The sequence below is a fragment of the Agelaius phoeniceus genome, chromosome 36 (genome assembly GCF_051311805.1).
Source record: "Agelaius phoeniceus isolate bAgePho1 chromosome 36, bAgePho1.hap1, whole genome shotgun sequence".
Taxonomy (NCBI): Eukaryota; Metazoa; Chordata; class Aves; order Passeriformes; family Icteridae; genus Agelaius; species Agelaius phoeniceus.
In genome coordinates, this window is record NC_135300.1 from 1,651,281 (window position 1) to 1,668,932 (window position 17,652).

The 17,652-nt window shown below is 38.8% G+C and overlaps 1 protein-coding gene across 1 annotated transcript; it reads right to left on the reverse strand.

Annotated features, from left to right (window-relative positions):
• Positions 1-1,616: 1,616 nt before the first annotated feature.
• Positions 1,617-17,414, reverse strand: TRAPPC1 (trafficking protein particle complex subunit 1). The gene is made up of 6 exons (XM_077193049.1): positions 17,398-17,414; positions 16,402-16,495; positions 11,868-12,942; positions 9,935-10,006; positions 4,675-4,812; positions 1,617-1,901 (listed from the first exon to the last, which is right to left on the reverse strand). The coding sequence occupies exons 3-6, from the start codon at positions 11,964-11,966 to the stop codon at positions 1,767-1,769; spliced, it is 444 nt and encodes a 147-aa protein (XP_077049164.1). The 5' UTR covers positions 11,967-12,942; positions 16,402-16,495; positions 17,398-17,414; the 3' UTR covers positions 1,617-1,766.
• Between the last annotated feature and the right edge of the window lie 238 nt (positions 17,415-17,652).

Here is a 17,652-nt window from a genome sequence, read left to right on the forward strand (position 1 = left end):
GGGCTCAATGAAGGAACCAAAGCTCTGTCGGGTTTGGGATTTTTTGGGATTTTTTCAGGGTTTTTTTTGGATTTTGGTTTTTTGGGTTTTTGGGGTCGCCGATCCCAATTTTGGGGTCATTTTCCAGGATTTTGGGGTCGATTTTGGGGTCGATTTTGGGGCCCAAAGAAGGAACCGAGGCTCGGTCGCGTTTGGGATTTTGGGTTTTATTTGTGATTTTTGGGGTTTTTTGGGTTTTTGGGGTCACTGATCCCCATTTTGGGGTTTTTGGGGTCGCTGATCCCATTTTTGGGGTCATTTTCCAGGATTTTGGGGTCAATTTTGGGGGTTTCTGGGCCCGAAGTAGGGCAGGCTGCGCACGAAGGCGTCGAGGCTGGGTCGGGTTTGGGATTTTGGGTTTTATTTGGGATTTTTTTGGGTTTTATTTGGGGTTTTTTGGGGGTTTTGGGTTTTGGGGTCACTGATCCCAATTTTGGGGTCATTTCTGGGGATTTTGGGGTCAATTCTGGGGTCGGTTTTGGGGCCCAAAGAAGGAACCGAGGCCTGGTCGCATTTGGGATTTTTGGATTTTATTTGGGATTTTTGGGGGTTTTTGGGATTTTTCAGGTTTTATTTGGGGTTTTTGGGTTTTTGGGGTCGCTGATCCCAATTTTGGGGTCATTTTTCAGGATTTTGGGGTCAATTCTTGGGATTTCGGGGCCCGAAGTAGGGCAGGCTGCGCACGAAGGCGTCGAGGCTCAGTCGGGTTTGGGATTTTGGGTTTTATTTGGGATTTTTTCGGGGTTTTTTAGGTTTTATTTGGGATTTTTTGGGGTTTTTGGGGTCACCAATCCCAATTTTGGGGTCAATTCTTGGGATTTTGGGGTCAATTTTGGGGTCGATTTTGGGGCCCAAAGAAGGAACCAAGGCTTGGTCGCATTTGGGATTTTGGGTTTTATTTGGGATTTTTTCGGGGTTTTTTAGATTTTTTTGGGGGTTTTTTTGGGTTTTGGGTTTTTGGGGTCGCCGATCCCAATTTTGGGGTCATTTTCCAGGATTTTGGGGTCAATTATTGGGATTTCGGGGCCCGAAGTAGGGCAGGCTGCGCACGAAGGCGTCGAGGCTCGGTCGGGTTTGGGATTTTGGGTTTTATTTGGGATTTTTTGGGTTTTTTAGGTTTTATTTGGGGTTTTTTGGTTTTTGGGGTTTTTGGGGTCGCTGATCCCAATTTTGGGGTCATTTTTCAGGATTTTGGGATCAGTTCTGGGGATTTTGGGGTCGATTTTGGGGTCAATTCTGGGGATTTTGGGGCTCAATGAAGGAACCAAGGCTCTGTCGGGTTTGGGATTTTTGGGGGTTTTTTTAGGTGTTTTTGGGGTTTTTTGGGTTTTTGGGGTCGCTGATCCCAATTTTGGGGTCATTTTTCAGGATTTTGGGGTCAATTTTGGGGTCAATTCTGGCGATTTTGGGGCCCAAAGAAGGAACCGAGGCTTGGTCACGTTTGGGATTTTGGGTTTTATTTGGGATTTTTGGGGGTTTTTCAGGTTTTATTTGGGGTTTTTTGGGGTTTTTGGGGTCACCAATCCCCATTTTGGGGTTTTTGGGGTCACTGATCCCAATTTGGGGGTCATTTTTGAGGATTTTGGGGTCGATTTTGGGGCCCAAAGAAGGAACCGAGGCTCTGTCGGGTTTGAGATTTTGGGTTTTATTTGGGATTTTTTTGGGGTTTTTTTGGGTTTTTGGGGTCGCCGATCCCAATTTTGGGGTCATTTTTGAGGATTTTGGGGTCAATTATTGGGATTTCGGGGCCCGAAGTAGGGCAGGCTGCGCACGAAGGCGTCGAGGCGCTGCCGGAACAGGAGGCTCTGGATGGGGGCCCGGGGGGGGCACAGGGGATTCTTCACCACCAGCTCCACAAAAAGCTGCAAAAAAAAAGAGAAATTTCATCAAAATCAACTCAGTTTGGGGCAAAATCCACAAATTTGGGGAAAATCCCATAAAATCCCACGATTTGGGGGAAAAAAATCCCATTAAAATGCCTTTTTTTGGGGAAAAAATCGCATTTTTGGGGGGAAAAATCTCATTAAAATTCATTTATTTTGGGGAAAAAAATCTCATTTTTAAGGGAAAAAAGTTCCATTTTTAGGGGGAAAAAATCTCATTAAAATCCATTTATTTTGGGGAAAAAATCTCATTTTAAGGGAAAAAATCCCATTAAAATCCCTTTTTTGGGGAAAAAAATCCCATTTTTAGGGGGAAAAATCCCATTAAAATTCCGTTATTTTGGGGGAAATACCTGGATTTTGGGAAAAATCCCATTAAAGTCCCTTTTTTGGGGAAAAAAATTGCATTTTTAGGGGGAAAAATTCCATTAAAATTCATTTATTTGGGGAAAAAAAATCTATTTTTTGGGGGGAAAACCCCCATGAAAATCCCGTTATTTTGGGGGGGAAAAATCCCATTATTTTGGGGAAAAAAATCTCATTTTTAGGGGGGAAAATCCCATTAAAATCCATTTATTTTGGGGGAGAAAATTCCGTTTTTAGGGGGAAAAATCTCATTAAAAATCCGTTATTTTGGGACAAAAAAAATTCCATTTTTAGGGGGAAAAAATCTCATTAAAATCCATTTATTTTGGGAAAAAAATCTCATTTCTAAGGGAAAAAATCCCATTAAAATTCCATAATTTTGGGGGAAAATCCCCAAATTTTGGGGAAAAATCCCATTAAAATCCCATTATTTATTTGGGGAAAAAAATCCATTTTTAGGGGGAAAAATCCCATTAAAATCCATTTATTTTGGGAAAAAAATCCCATTATTTTGGGGAAAAAAAATCCATTTTTAGGGGGAAAACCCCCATGAAAGTCCCGTTATTTTTGGGGGAAAATCCCAATAAATCCCATGATTTTGGGGGAAAAAAAATCCTATGAAAATCTCGTTATTTGGGGAAAAAAATCCCATTTTTAGGGGAAAAAATCCCATGAAAATTCATTTATTTGGGGAAAAAAAATTGCATTTTTAGGGTGAAAACCCCCATGAAAATCCCGTTATTTTTGGGGGGAAAATCCCATTAAAATCCCTTTTTTTGGGGAAAAAAATCCCTTTTTAAGGGGAAAAAAATCTCATTAAAATCCATTTATTTTTGGGGAAAAAATCCCATTAAAAATCCATTTTTTGGGGGAAAAAAATCCCTTTTTTTTTCATTTAAAAATTCAAATTAATGCAGGAAAAACCCCATTGGTGCTCGCTTTAACCCTTGCATTGCCACGGCTGCATTTAACCCTTACATTGCCATAGATTCGGTTTATTCCATTTAACCCTTGCATTGCCATAGCTTCGTTTAACCCTTGCATTGCATATATTCAGTTTAACCCTTCCGTTACCATAGATTCCCTTTTAACCCTTAGGTTGCCGTAGATTCCGTTTATTCGTTTTAACCCTTACATTGCCATAGATTTGGTTGATTTGTTTTAACCCTTGCATTGCCATAGCTTTGTTTAACCCTTACGTTGCTGTAGATTCCCTTTAACCCTTACATTGCCCTGGAGTCCCTTTAACCCTTACATTGCCACAGCTTTGTTTAACCCTTACATTGCCATATATTCAGTTTTTAACCCTTACATTGCCACAGCTTTGTTTAACCCTTACATTGCCGTATATTCAGTTTTTAACCCTTACATTGCCATAGACTCGGTCTTTTCACTTTAACCCTTACGTTGCCATAGCTTTGTTTAACCCTTACATTGCCGTAGATTCAGTTTATTCCATTTAACCCTTACATTGCCATAGCTTTGTTTAACCCTTGCATTGCCATAGATTCCCTTTAACCCTTACATTGCCGTAGCTTTGGTTTATTCCCTTTAACCCTTACATGGCCATGGATTTGGTTGATTTGCTTTAACCCTTACATTGCCATAACTTTGTTTAACCCTTACGTTGCCATAGCCTTGTTTTAACCCTTACATTGCCATAGCTTCGGTTTATTCCCTTTAACCCTTACATTGCCCTGGATTTGTTTTAACCCTTGCATTGCCCTGGCTTCGGTTTATTTGGTTTAACCCTTACATTGCCATAGCTTTGGATTACTCACTTTAACCCTTACATTGCCATAGCTTTGGCTGATTTGGTTTAACCCTTACATTGCCCTGGACTCAGTTTATTCCATTTAACCTTTACATTGCCATAGCTTTGCTTTAACCCTTACATTGCCATAGATTCAGTTGATTTGCTTTAACCCTTGCATTGCCCTGGATTCCCTTTAACCCTTACATTGCCATAGCTTCGTTTAACCCTTGCATTGCCATAGCTTTGGTTTAACCCTTACATTGCCATAGATTTGGTCTATTTGCTTTAACCCTTACATTGCCATAGCCCTGTTTTAACCCTTACATTGCCATAGATTCCCTTTAACCCTTGCATTGCCATAGGTTCGGTTTAACCCTTACATTCCTGTCGATTCCCTTTAACCCTTACATTGCCCTGGACTCGGTTGATCTGGTTTAACCCTTACGTTGCCATAGGTTCCCTTTAACCCTTCCGTTCCTGTAGCCTCGTTTTAACCCTTAGGTTGCCATAGCCTTGTTTTAACCCTTAGGTTGCCGTAGATTGGGTTTATTCAGTTTAACCCTTACATTGCCGTAGCTTTGGTTTACTCCCTTTAACCCCCGCATTGCCGTAGGTTCATTTAACCCTTACGTTGCCGTAGATCTGCTGCAGGGCCTCGCGGGCGCTGGCCACGCCCAGGTCGGTGTTGAGCACCAGGCGCAGCCCCGAGGGCGTCTCCAGGTAATGGAGCCGATATTTGCTGGTGTGGAAGGACACGAACCCGTCCCGCCCGCGCCCGGCTAAGGAAATGCCCCCAAATTCCAGGAAATGCCCCCAAATTCCAGGAAATTCCCCCAAATTCCAGGAAATTCCCAGAAATTCCACGAAATTCCCGAATTTCCAAGCCCTGGGAACCTTTGGAGGCCACGCAGGGACCGAAATCCCCGTGAAAATCGGAGCCAAATGGAGCAAAATCGCCCCCAAATCCTCTCAAAATTCCACCCCAAAAAATTCCCAAATTTCCCCCAAATCCCCTCGAAAATTCCCCCAAAAATTCCTGAAAATTCCCCAAAATTCCCCCCAAATTTCTCCCCAAATCCCCTCCAAAATTCCCCCCAAAATTCCCAAATTTCCCCCAAAATCCCCTTGAAAATTCCCCAAAATTCCCCCCAAATTTCCCCCCAAAAATTCCTGAAAATTCCCCCTCAAAATCTCCTCCAAACTCCCCCAAAAATTCCTCAAAATTCCCCCTCAAATCTCCCCCAAACTCTCCTAAAAATTCCTGAAAATTCCCCCTAAAATTTCCCCCAAACTCCCCCAAAAATTCCTGAAAAATTCCCCAAAATTCCCCCTCAAAACTCCCCCCAAACCATTCAAAATCCCCCCAAAATTCTCCAAAATTCCCCCCAAAATCCCCAACATCCCAAATTTTCCCCAAATTCCCAAAATTCCCCCAAATCCCCTTGAAAATCCCTCAAATTCCTCCAAACTGCCCCCAAATCCCCAAAATTCCAAATGCCCCCAAAATTATAAAAAAATTCCCAAAATTCCCAAACTTCCCCCAAATATCCTGAAAAATTCCCAAAATTCCCCCGAAATTCCCCCCAAAATCCCCTCCAAACACTCCCAAAAATTCCTGAAAATTCCCCAAAATTCCCCCAAAATCTCCCCCAAAAATCCCAAATTTTCCCCAAATTCCCAAAATTCCAAATCCCCCAAATCCCCCTCCAAACTCTCCCAAAAAATTCCTGAAAATTCCCCAAAATTCCCCCAAAATTCCCCCAAAATCTCCCCCAAATCCCCTCCAAAATCCCCCAAAATTCCCCAATTTTCCCAAAATTTCCCAAATCCCAAATCCCACCAAAATTCCTGAAATTTCCCCCAAATTCCTCCCAAAATCTCAAAAATCTCCCCCAAAATCTCTCCAGGTTTTCCAGGACCCCAAAATTCCCCAAAATTCCCCAAAATTCCCCAAATTTCCCAAATTTCCCCAAATCCCCTTGAAAATTCCCTCAAATTCCTCCAAACTGCCCCCAAATCCCAAAATTCCAAATGCTCCCAAATTCCCTCCAAATTCCCCCCAAAATTATAAAAAAATTCCCAAAATTCCCCCAAATATCCGGAAAAATTCCCAAAATTCCCCCAAATTTCCCCCCAAATTTCCCCTCAAAATCTCCCCAAACTCTCCCAAAAATTCCTGAAAATTCCCCAAATTCCCCCCAAAATCTCCCCCAAAATGCCCCCAAAAATCCCAATTTTCCCCAAATTCCCAAAATTCCAAATCCCCCAAATCCCTCCAAACTCTCCCAAAAAATTCCTAAAAATTCCTGAAAATTCCCCAAAATTCCCCCAAAATCTCCCCCAAATCCCCTCGAAAATTCCCCAAAATTCCCAAATTTCCCCAAATCCCCTTGAAAATTCCCTCAAATTCCTCCAAACTCCCCCAAATCCCCAAAATTCCAAATGCTCCCAAATTCCCTCCAAATTCCCCCCAAAATTATAAAAAAATTCCAAAATTCCCCCAAATATCCGGAAAAATTCCCAAAATTCCCCCAAATTTCCCCTCAAAATCTCCCCCAAACTCTCGTAAAAATTCCTGAAAATTCCCCAAAATTCCCCCCAAAATCTCCCCCAAAAATCCCAAATTTTCCCCAAATTCCCAAAATTCCAAATCCCCCAAATCCCCTCCAAACTCTCCCAAAATTCCCCCAATTTTCCCAAAATTTCCCAAATCCCAAATCCACCAAAATTCCTGAAATTTCCCCCAAATTCCTCCCAAAATCTCAAAAATTTCCCCCAAAATCTCTCCAGGTTTTCCAGGACCCCCAAATTCCCCAAAATTCCCCAAATTTCCCAAATTTCCCCAAATCCCCTCTAAAATTCCCTCAAATTCCTCCAAACTGCCCCCAAATCCCCAAAATTCCAAATGCTCCCAAATTCCCTCCAAATTCCCCCCAAAAATTATAAAAAAATTCCCAAAATCCCAAAATCCCCCCAAAATTCCCCCCAAATTTCCTCCCAAAATCCCCTCCGAACTCTCCCAAAAAAATTCCTGAAAATTCCCCAAAATTCCTCCCAAATTTCTCCCCAAATCCCCTCCAAAATTCCCCCCAAAATTCCCAAATTTCCCCCAAATTTCCCCCCAAATTTCCCCCCAAAAATTCCTGAAAATTCCCCAAAATTGCCCCCAAAATCTCCCCCAAATCCCCTCCAAAATCTCCCCCAAATCCCCTCGAAAATTCCCCAAAATTCCCCCAAACTCCCCCAATTTTCCCAAAATTTCCCAAATCCCCCAAACCTCCCCAAATCCTCTCCAAATCCCACCAAAATTCCACAAAATTTCCCCCAAATTCCTCCCAAAATCTCAAAAATCTCCCCCAAAATCTCTCCAGGTTTTCCAGGACCCCCAAATTCCCAAAAATTCCCCAAACTCCCCCAAAATTCCCAAAATTCCCCCAAATCCCCTTTGAAAATTCCCTCAAATTCCTCCAAACTGCCCCAAATCCCCAAAATTCCAAATGCCCCCAAATTCCCTCCAATTCCCCCCAAAATTATAAAAAAAATTCCCAAAATTCCCAAAACTTCCCCAAATATCCGGAAAAATTCCCAAAATTCCCCCCAAATTCCCCCCAAAATCCCCTCCAAACTCTCCCAAAAAAATTCCTGAAAATTCCCCAAAATTGCCCCCAAAATCTCCCCCAAACCATTCAAAATCCCCCCAAAATGCCCCCAAAAATCCCAATTTTTCCCCAAATTCCCAAATTCCAAATCCCCCAAATCCCCCTCCAAACTCTCCCAAAATTCCCCCAATTTTCCCAAAATTTCCCAAATCCCAAATCCACCAAAATTCCTGAAATTTCCCCCAAATTCCTCCCAAAATCTCAAAAATCTCCCCCAAAATCTCTCCAGGTTTTCCAGGACCCCCAAATTCCAAAAAATCCCCAAAATTCCAAATAAATTCCCCCAAAAATTCTTCCAAAATTTGGGGATTTTTTGGGAATTTTTTTTGGGATCTTCAGGGAATTTTGGGGGGATTTTGGGGGGATTTTAAGGGAATTTTTTGGGATTTTTTTGGGAATTTTTTGGGATTTTCAGGGAATTTTTTTGGGATTTTGGGATTTTTTTTTTATTTTTGGGGAATTTTTTTTAGGATTTTCAGGGAATTTTTGGGGATATTTTGGGGGATTTTTAGGGAATTTTGGGGGATTTTTGGGAATTTTTTGGGGGATTTTGGGGGATTTTTTTTAGGATTTTTAGGGAATTTTTGGGATATTTTTTTGTGGACTTTCAGGGAATTTTTTGGGGATTTTTTGCGGACTTTCAGGGAATTTTTTGCGGACTTTCAGGGAATTTTTTGCAGATTTTTGGGGAATTTTTTTAGGATTTTTAGGGAATTTTTTGGGATTTTCAGGGAATTTTTGGGGATTTTTTGGGAATTTTTGGGGATTTTTGAGGGATTTTTGGGGGATTTTTTTGGGATTTTCAGGGATTTTTTTGGGATTTTGGGAATTTTTTTTTTATTTTTGGGGGATTTTTTTTAGGATTTTCAGGGAATTTTAGGGGAATTTTTTGGGGATTTTCAGGGAATATTTTAGGGATTTTTAGGGAATTTTGGGGATTTTTGGGAATTTTTGGGGGATTTTTTGGCGATTTTTAGGGAATTTTTGGGGATTTTTTGGATTTTCAGGAATTTTTGGGGGATTTTTTAATTTAGGATTTTTTGGGATTTTTTTGGGATTTTGGGGGGGGGTTTGGGATTTTCAGGGAATTTTCAGGGACTTTTTTTGGGATTTTGGGAATTTTTTTTTTATTTTTGGGGGATTTTTTTTTAGGATTTTCAGGGAATTTTTGGGGAATTTTTAGGGAATTTTGGGGGATTTTTTGGGGGATTTTTTTGGGATTTTTAGGGTATTTTTGGGGAATTTTTAGGGAATTTTTGGGGAACTTTTTGAGATTTTTTTGGGATTTTCGGGGAATTTTTGGGGGATTTTTTGGGGAATTTTGGGGGATTTTTTTTTTGATTTCTGGGGAATTTTTTTAGGATTTTTAGGGAATTTTTGGGGGCTTTTTTGGGAATTTTCATGGAATTTTTTGGGAGTTTTTGGGGGATTTTTTGGGAACTTTTTGGGGATTTTCTGGGAATTTTTTGGGAATTTTTGGGGGATTTTCAGGGAATTTTTTGATGATTTTTTTTGGATTTTTGGGGGTTTTGGGGGGATTTTTTGGGATTTTCAGGGAATTTTCAGGGAATTTTTTGGGATTTTTGGGGAATTTTTTAAATTTTTGGGGCATTTTTCGGATTTTCAGGGAATTTTTAGGGAATTTTTTTGGAATTTTTGGGGAATTTTTGGGGATTTTCAGGGATTTTTTTGAGAATATTTTTTGGGATTTTTAGGGAATTTTTTTAGGATTTTTAGGGAATTTTCAGGGAATTTTTTGGGATTTTTTGGGAAGTTTTTGGGATTTTTTGGGGGATTTTCAGGAATTTTTGGGGAATTTTTTGGGATTTTTACGGAATTTTTGGGGAATTTTTTGGGGATTTTCAGGAAATTTTTTTGGGATTTTTGGGGAATTTTTGGGGAATTTTTGGGGATTTTCAGGGAATTTTTTGATGATTTTTTTTTTTTTTTGATTTTTGGGACTTTTTGGGGATTTTTAGGGAATTTTTGGGGAATTTTTTTAGGATTTTTTGGGAATTTTTTGGATTTTCAGGGGATTTTTAGGGGATTTTTACGGAATTTTTGGGAATTTTGGGGGATTTTTTTTAGGATTTTTAGGGAATAATTTTGGGATTTTTTGGGGGATTTTCAGGAATTTTTGGGAATTTTTGGGGAATTTTTTTAGGATTTTTTGAGAATTTTTTGGGGATATTTTGGGGGTTTTTGGGCTCCCAAAATGACGTTTTTGGATACATGTCCGTGGGACTCATCTTGGCCACGAAGGAGCGGAGCGAGAAGAGCATCCCAAACATCAGCTTGAACTCCTGCAAGGGCAGAAAATCCGGAATTTTTTGGGAATTTGGGGATTTTTTGGGAATTCAGGGATTTTTTGGGATTTTTTGGGGATTTTTTTGGGGAATTTTTGGGGCATTTTTGCCCCAAATCCCAAAAAATCCCCTCAAAATCCCCCCAAAATTCCCCAAAAAAATCCCCCCCCAAATCCCAAAAAAACTCCCAAAAATCCCAATTTTTCCCCAAAAAATCCCCCAAAAATCCAAATAAAATTCTCCTAAAATCCCCCCAAAAAATCCAAATTCAATCCCAAAACAATACCCCAAAAATCCCCCAAAAATTCAAAATAAATCCCAAAAAATCCCCAAATAATTAAAAAAAATTTAAAATAAATCCCCAAAAATCCCCCAAAATTCAAAATGCCCCAAAAAAATCCAAATAAAATTCCCCTAAAATCCCCCCAAAAATCCCAATTAAATCCCAAAAAACTCCCCTAAAAATTCAAAATAAAATCCCAAAAATCCCAAAAAATCCCAAAAAAATCCAAATTAAACCCCAAAAAATCCCTCAAAAATTCAAATTAAATCCCCCAAAAATTCAAATTAAACCCCAGAAAATCCAAATAAAATCCCCCAAAAATCCCTTAAAAATCCACCAAAAACCCCCAAAAAATCCAAAAAAATCCCCCAAAAATTCCCCAAAAAATCCAAATAAAATCCAAAAAAATCCCCCAAAAATCCAAATTAAACCCCAAAAAAATCCCAAAAAAATCCAAATTAAACCCCAAAAAATCCCTCAAAAATTCAAATAAATCCCCCAAAATGCCAAAAAATTCCCAAAAAATCCCCCAAAAATCCAAATTAAACCCAAAAAAATCCCCAAAAAATCCAAATTAAACCCCAAAAAATCCCCCAAAAATTCAAAATAAATCCCCCCAAAATTCAAATTAAATCCCAAAAAAATCTCCAAAAAATCCCCCAACAATCCAAATTAAATCCCAAAAAAATCTACCAAAAATGCCAAAAAATTCCCCAAAAAACTCCCCAAAAATCCCAATTAAATCCCAAAAAATCCCCCAAAAATCCAAAATAAATCCCAAAAAAAGCCCCAAAAATCCCCCAAAAATGCCAAAAAATTCCCCAAAAAACCCCAAAAATCCCCAAAAAATCCCCCAAAAAATCCCCAATAAATCCCCCAAAAAATCCAAATAAAATCACCCAAAAATCCCCAAAAAATCCAAATTAAACCCCAAAAAATCCCCCAAAAATGTCAAAAAATTCCCAAAAAATCCCCAAAAATCCCCAAAAAATTCCCCAAAAATCCCCAAAAAATCCCCCAAAAATTCAAAATAAATCCCCCAAAAATTCAAATTAAACCCCCAAAAAAATCTACCAAAAAATCCCCCAAAAATCCAAATTAAAACCCCAAAAAATCCCCAAAAATTCAAATTAAACCCCAAAAAATCCCCCCAAAAATCCCCCAAAAAATCCAAATTAAACCCCAAAAAAATCCCCAAAAATCCATAAAAATCCCCCAAAATTCAAATTAAAATCCCAAAAAATCCCCAAAAAATCCAAATTAAATCCCCAAAAATCCCCAAAAAATCCAAATAAAATCCCCCAAAAATCCCTTAAAAATCCCCCCAAAAATCCACCAAAAAATCCAAATTAAACCCCAAAGAAATCCCCCAAAAATCCAAATTAACCCCAAAAAAATCCCCAAAAAATCCAAATTAAACCCCAAAAAATCCCTCAAAAATTCAAATTAAACCCCAAAAACTCCCAATAAAATCCCCCAAAAAGCCCCAAACCCCCCCTAAAAATTCCCCCCAAATTCCCCAATTTGGAATTCTCCCAATTTTGCCCAAATTTGCCCAAAATTGGGAATTTTCACCTCCTCCTGGGGGATGCCCGGGCCCCTCCTGCGGTGCCATTCGCTGTAGAAGAGGCAGCGCCCCCCGCGGTCAAAGATGTAAAGGTTGTGAATGGTCATGGAAATGACCCAAAAATCACCAAAAATCACCCAAAAATCACCCAAAAATGACCCAAAAATAACCCAAAAATGACCCAAAATATGACCCAAAAATGACCCAAAAATCAGCCAAAAATCAGCCAAAAATGACCCAAAAATCAGCCAAAAATCAGCCAAAAATCCCCCAAAAATCAGCCAAAAATCAGCCAAAAATCACCCAAAAATCCCCCAAAAATCAGCCAAAAATCAGCCAAAAATCACCCAAAAATCCCCCAAAAATCAGCCAAAAATCAGCCAAAAATCAGCCAAAAATTACCCAAAAATCAGCCAAAAATCACCCAAAAATCAGCCAAAAATCCCCCAAAAATCAGCCAAAAATGACCCAAAAATCAGCCAAAAATGACCCAAAAATCAGCCAAAAATCAGCCAAAAAGTGACCCAAAAATCAGCCAAAAATCAGCCAAAAATCACCCAAAAATCAGCCAAAAATCACCCAAAAATGAGCCAAAAAATCACCCAAAAATCAGCCAAAAATCCCCCAAAAATCAGCCAAAAATGACCCAAAAATCAGCCAAAAATCAGCCAAAAATCAGCCAAAAATCAGCCAAAAAGTGACCCAAAAATCAGCCAAAAATCAGCCAAAAATCAGCCAAAAATCAGCCAAAAAATGACCCAAAAATCACCAAAAATCAGCCAAAAATCAGCCAAAAATCAGCCAAAAATCAGCCAAAAATGACCCAAAAATCAGCCAAAAATGACCCAAAAATGACCCAAAAATCACCCAAAATCAGCCAAAAATCAGCCAAAAATCCCCCAAAAATCCCCCAAAAATCAGCCAAAAATCACCCAAAAATCAGCCAAAAATCCCCCAAAAATCAGCCAAAAATCACCCAAAAATGACCCAAAAATGACCCAAAAATGGGGAAATGGAGAAAAATCTTCAGGAAAAAATTTGGGGTGAAAAGGTCCCAAAAATATCCGGGAATGGGGGGGAAACCTGTGGGGAAAAGGGAAAAAATTGGATTAAATTCGGATTTTTGAGCCTAAAAGTTCCCCAAATTTTCCTGAAATATTCCCTAAAAATTCCCCAAAATTTCACAAATATTCCCAAAAAATTTGGGGTGAAAAGGTCCCAAAAAAAATCCGGGAATGGGGGAGAAAACCTGCGGGGAAAAGGGGAAAAAATTGGATTAAAATCGGATTTTTGAACATAAAATTACCAAAATTTTACTGAAATATTCCCAAAATATTCCCAAAAATCCCCTAAAATTCCTAAAAAATTCACAAAAAAATTCCTAAAAAATTCACAAAAAAAATTTGGGAATGGGGAGAAATTCCTGTGGGGAAAAGGGAAAAAATTGGAATTAAATTCAAATTTTTGAACATAAAATTACCAAAATTTTACTGAAATATTCCCTAAAAATTCCTTAAAAATTCCCCAAAAATTCACAAATATTCCCAAAAAATTTGGGGTGAAAAGGTCCCAAAAATATCCGGGAATGGGGGGGAAAACCTGTGGGGAAAAGGGAAAAAATTGGAATTAAAATCTGAATTTTAAAGCAGAAATTCCCCAAAAATGACCCCAAAAATTCTCTAAAAATTCAAAAAAAATTCCCTAAAAATTCACAAAAATTCCAAAAAAATCCCAAAATTTTGGGATCCCAAAAAATTTGGGAATGGGGAGAAATTTGAATTAAAATCTGAATTTTAAAGCAAAAATTCCCAAAAATTCCTAAAAATTCCCAAAATATTCACATCAAATTCAGAAAAAATTCCCAAAAATTCCCAAAAAATTCCTAAAAATTTTGGGATCCCAAAAATTTGGGAATGGGGAGAAATTCCTGTGGGAAAAGGGAAAAATTTGAATTAAATTCTGAATTTTAAAGCAAAAATTCCCAAAAATTACCCCCAAAATTCACAAAAAAATTCCCTAAAAAATCCCCAAAAAATTCACAAAAATTCCAAAAAAAATCCCAAAATTTTGGGATCCCAAAAAATTTGGGGATGAGGAAAAATTGGAATTAAATTCTGAATTTTGAGCCTAAAATTCCTAAAAATTCCCAAAAAAAATCACCAAAATTCCTAAAAAATCAGAAAAAATTCCAAAGAATTAAAAAAAAATTCCCAAAATTTCGGGGTCCCAAAAATTTTGGGAATGGGGAGAAATTCCTGTGGGAAAAGGGAAAAAATTGGAATTAAATTCTGAATTTTAAAGCGAAAATTTCCAAAATTACCCCAAAAATTCACAAAAAAAATTCCCTAAAAAATCCAAAAAAAATTCACAAAAATTCCAAAAAAAATCCCAAAATTTTGGGATCACAAAAGAATTTGGGATGGGGAAAAATTGGAATTAAATTCTGAATTTTGAGCCTAAAATTCCTAAAAATTCCCAAAATATTCACCAAAACTTCAAATAAATTCAGAAAAAATTCCAAAAAATTCAAAAAAAATTCCCAAAATTTCGGGATCCCAAAAATTTTGGGAATGGGAAGAAATTCCTGTGGGGAAAGGGAAAAATTTGAATTAAATTCTGAATTTTAAAGCGAAAATTTCCAAAATTACCCCAAAAATTCACAAAAAAAATTCCCTAAAAAATCCAAAAAAATTCACAAAAATTCCAAAAAAAAAATCCCAAAATTTTGGGATCACAAAAGAATTTGGGATGGGGAAAAATTGGAATTAAATTCTGAATTTTTAACCTAAAAAATCCTAAATTTTCCCAAAAGATTCCCAAAAATCCACATAAAATTCAGAAAAAATTCCAAAAAAACCCTAAAAATTCCTAAAAATTTGGGATCCCAAAAAGTTTGGGAATGGGGAGAAATTTGAATTAAAATCTGAATTTTAAAGCAAAAATTCCCAAAATGCCTAAAAATTCCCAAAATATTCACATCAAATTCAGAAAAAATTCCCAAAAATTCCCAAAAAATTCCTAAAAATTTTGGGATCCCAAAAATTTGGGAATGGGGAGAAATTCCTGTGGGGAAAAGGAAAAAATTGGAATTAAATTCTGAATTTTAAAGCAAAAATTCCCAAAAATTACCCCAAAAAATCACAAAAAATTCCCTAAGAATCCCAAAAAAATCCCTAAAAATTCCCTAAAAATTCCCTAAAAAATTCCCAAAAATTCAAAAAAAAAAATTCCCAAAATTTTTGGATCACAAAAGAATTTGGGAATGGGGAGAAATTTGAATTAAATTCTGAATTTTGAGCCTAAAATTCCTAAAAATTCCCCAAAAATTCACCAAAATTCCTAAAAAATCAGAAAAAATTCCAAAGAATTCCAAAAAAAAAATCCCAAAATTTCGGGATCCCAAAAATTTTGGGAATGGGGAGAAATTCCTGTGGGGAAAGGGAAAAAATTGGAATTAAATTCTGAATTTTAAAGCGAAAATTCCCAAAAAATTCCAAAAAATTCACAAAAAATTCCCTAAAAAATCCAAAAAAAATTCACAAAAATTCCAAAAAAAATCCCAAAATTTTGGGATCCCAAAAAATTTGGAATGGGGAGAAATTTGAATTAAAATCTGAATTTTAAAGCAAAAATTCCCAAAAATTCCTAAAAATTCCCAAAATATTCACATCAAATTCAGAAAAAATTCCCAAAAATTCCCAAAAAATTCCTAAAAATTTTGGGATCCCAAAAATTTGGAAATGGGGAGAAATTCCTGTGGGGAAAGGGAAAAAAATTGGAATTAAATTCTGAATTTTAAAGTGAAAATTTCCAAAATTACCCCAAAAATTCCCCAAAAATTCCCTAAAAATTTCCTAAAAATTCCCTAAAAAATCACAAAAAAATTCACAAAAATTCCAAAAAAATTCCCAAAATTTTGGGATCACAAAAGAATTTGGGATGGGGAAAAATTGGAATTAAATTCTGAATTTTGAGCCTAAAATTCCTAAAAATTCCCCAAAAATTCACCAAAATTCCTAAAAAATCAGAAAAAATTCCAAAGAATTCCAAAAAAAATCCCAAAATTTCGGGATCCCAAAAATTTTGGGAATGGGGAGAAATTCCTGTGGGGAAAGGGAAAAAATTGGAATTAAATTCTGAATTTTAAAGCGAAAATTCCCAAAAAATTCCAAAAAATTCACAAAAAATTCCCAAAAATTTCCCCAAAAATCCCCAAAAAATTCCCAAAAAATCCCCAAAAATTCCCCCAAAAAATTTTAAAAAATCCCCAAAAATTCCCCAAAAATTTGGGATTAAAAAAAAAAATTTGGGGGGAAAATCCCAAAATTTTGGGGAATTTGGGGGGGAAATTCCAGAGGGTCCCAAAATTCACCCTGGGGCTCCCAGTATGGACCAGTATGGACCAGTATAGACCAGTATGGACCAGTATGGACCAGTATAAACCAGTATGGACCAGTATAAACCAGTATGGAGTGGTGTAACCAGTATAAACCAGTATAAACCAGTATAAACCAGTATGGACCAGTATAAACCAGTACAAACCAGTGCTCCCAGTAGAATCAGTCCCAGTCTCTCCCAGTACGGACCAGTATAAACCAGTATGGACCAGTATAAACCAGTATAGACCAGTATAGACCTGTATAAGCAGGACAAACCAGTATAAACCAGTACAAACCAGTATAAACCAGTATAAACCGGTATAGACCAGTATAAACCAGTGCTCCCAGTAAGTCCCAGTATCCCCCCCAGTCCCTCCCAGTATAAACCAGTGCCCCCAGTATAAACCAGTCCCAATAACCCCCGGCATTCCCAGTCCCTCCCAGTATAAACCAGTATAAACCGGAGCTCCCAGTATAAACCAGTATAAACCAGTATAAACCGGAGCTCCCAGTAACCCCCAGTATCCCCCCAGTGCTCCCAGTCCTTCCCAGTACAACCAATCCCAGTGCTCCCAGTATAAACCAGTGCTCCCAGTGCTCCCAGTATGAACCAGTCCCAGTGCTCCCAGTATAAACCAGTCCCAGCCACCCCAGTATCCCCCAGTGCTCCCAGTACCAGCAATCCCAGTACGGCTCCCAGTCCCCCCCAGTATAAACCAGTAACCCCCAGTATAACCCAGTTCCCTCCCAGTTCATCCCCAGTCCCCCCCAATCCTCTCCCAGTATAAACCAGTAACCCCAGACCCCTCCCAATCCACTCCCAGTCCCTCCCAGTCCCTCCCAGTTCCCCCCAGTCCATCCCAGTTCCCCCCAGTTCCCCCCAGTCCCTCCCAGTCCATCCCAGTTCCCCCCAGTCCATCCCAGTTCCCCCCAGTCCCTCCCAGTCTCCCCCAGTCCATCCCAGTCCATCCCAGTTCCCCCCAGTTCCCTCCCAGTCCCCCCCAGTCCCCCCCAGTCCCCCCCAGTTCCTCCCAGTCCCTCCCAGTTCCCCCCAGTCCCCCCCAGTTCCCCCCAGTCCCCCCCAGTCCCCCCCAGTTTCTCCCAGTTCCCCCCAGTTCCCCCCAGTCCCTCCAGTTTCTCTCTCGCCTCTCTCTCTCGCCTCTTTTCCCGCCGCCTTCACTTCCGCCCTCCCAGCCGCTCTCCGTGACGTCACTTCCGCTTTCCGCCCAAACCCAACATGGCGGCTGCACCAGGCCCGCCCCAAGGAGGGGGCGTGGCCATCCCATATAAGGATAATTCCCATATAAGGAGCGAAGGGGCGCGGCCACACCATATAAGGATAATTTCCATATAAGGAGCGAAGGGGCGCGGCCATGCCTTGTATGGTTTGATTGACAGATCCGCCGTGTGGGCG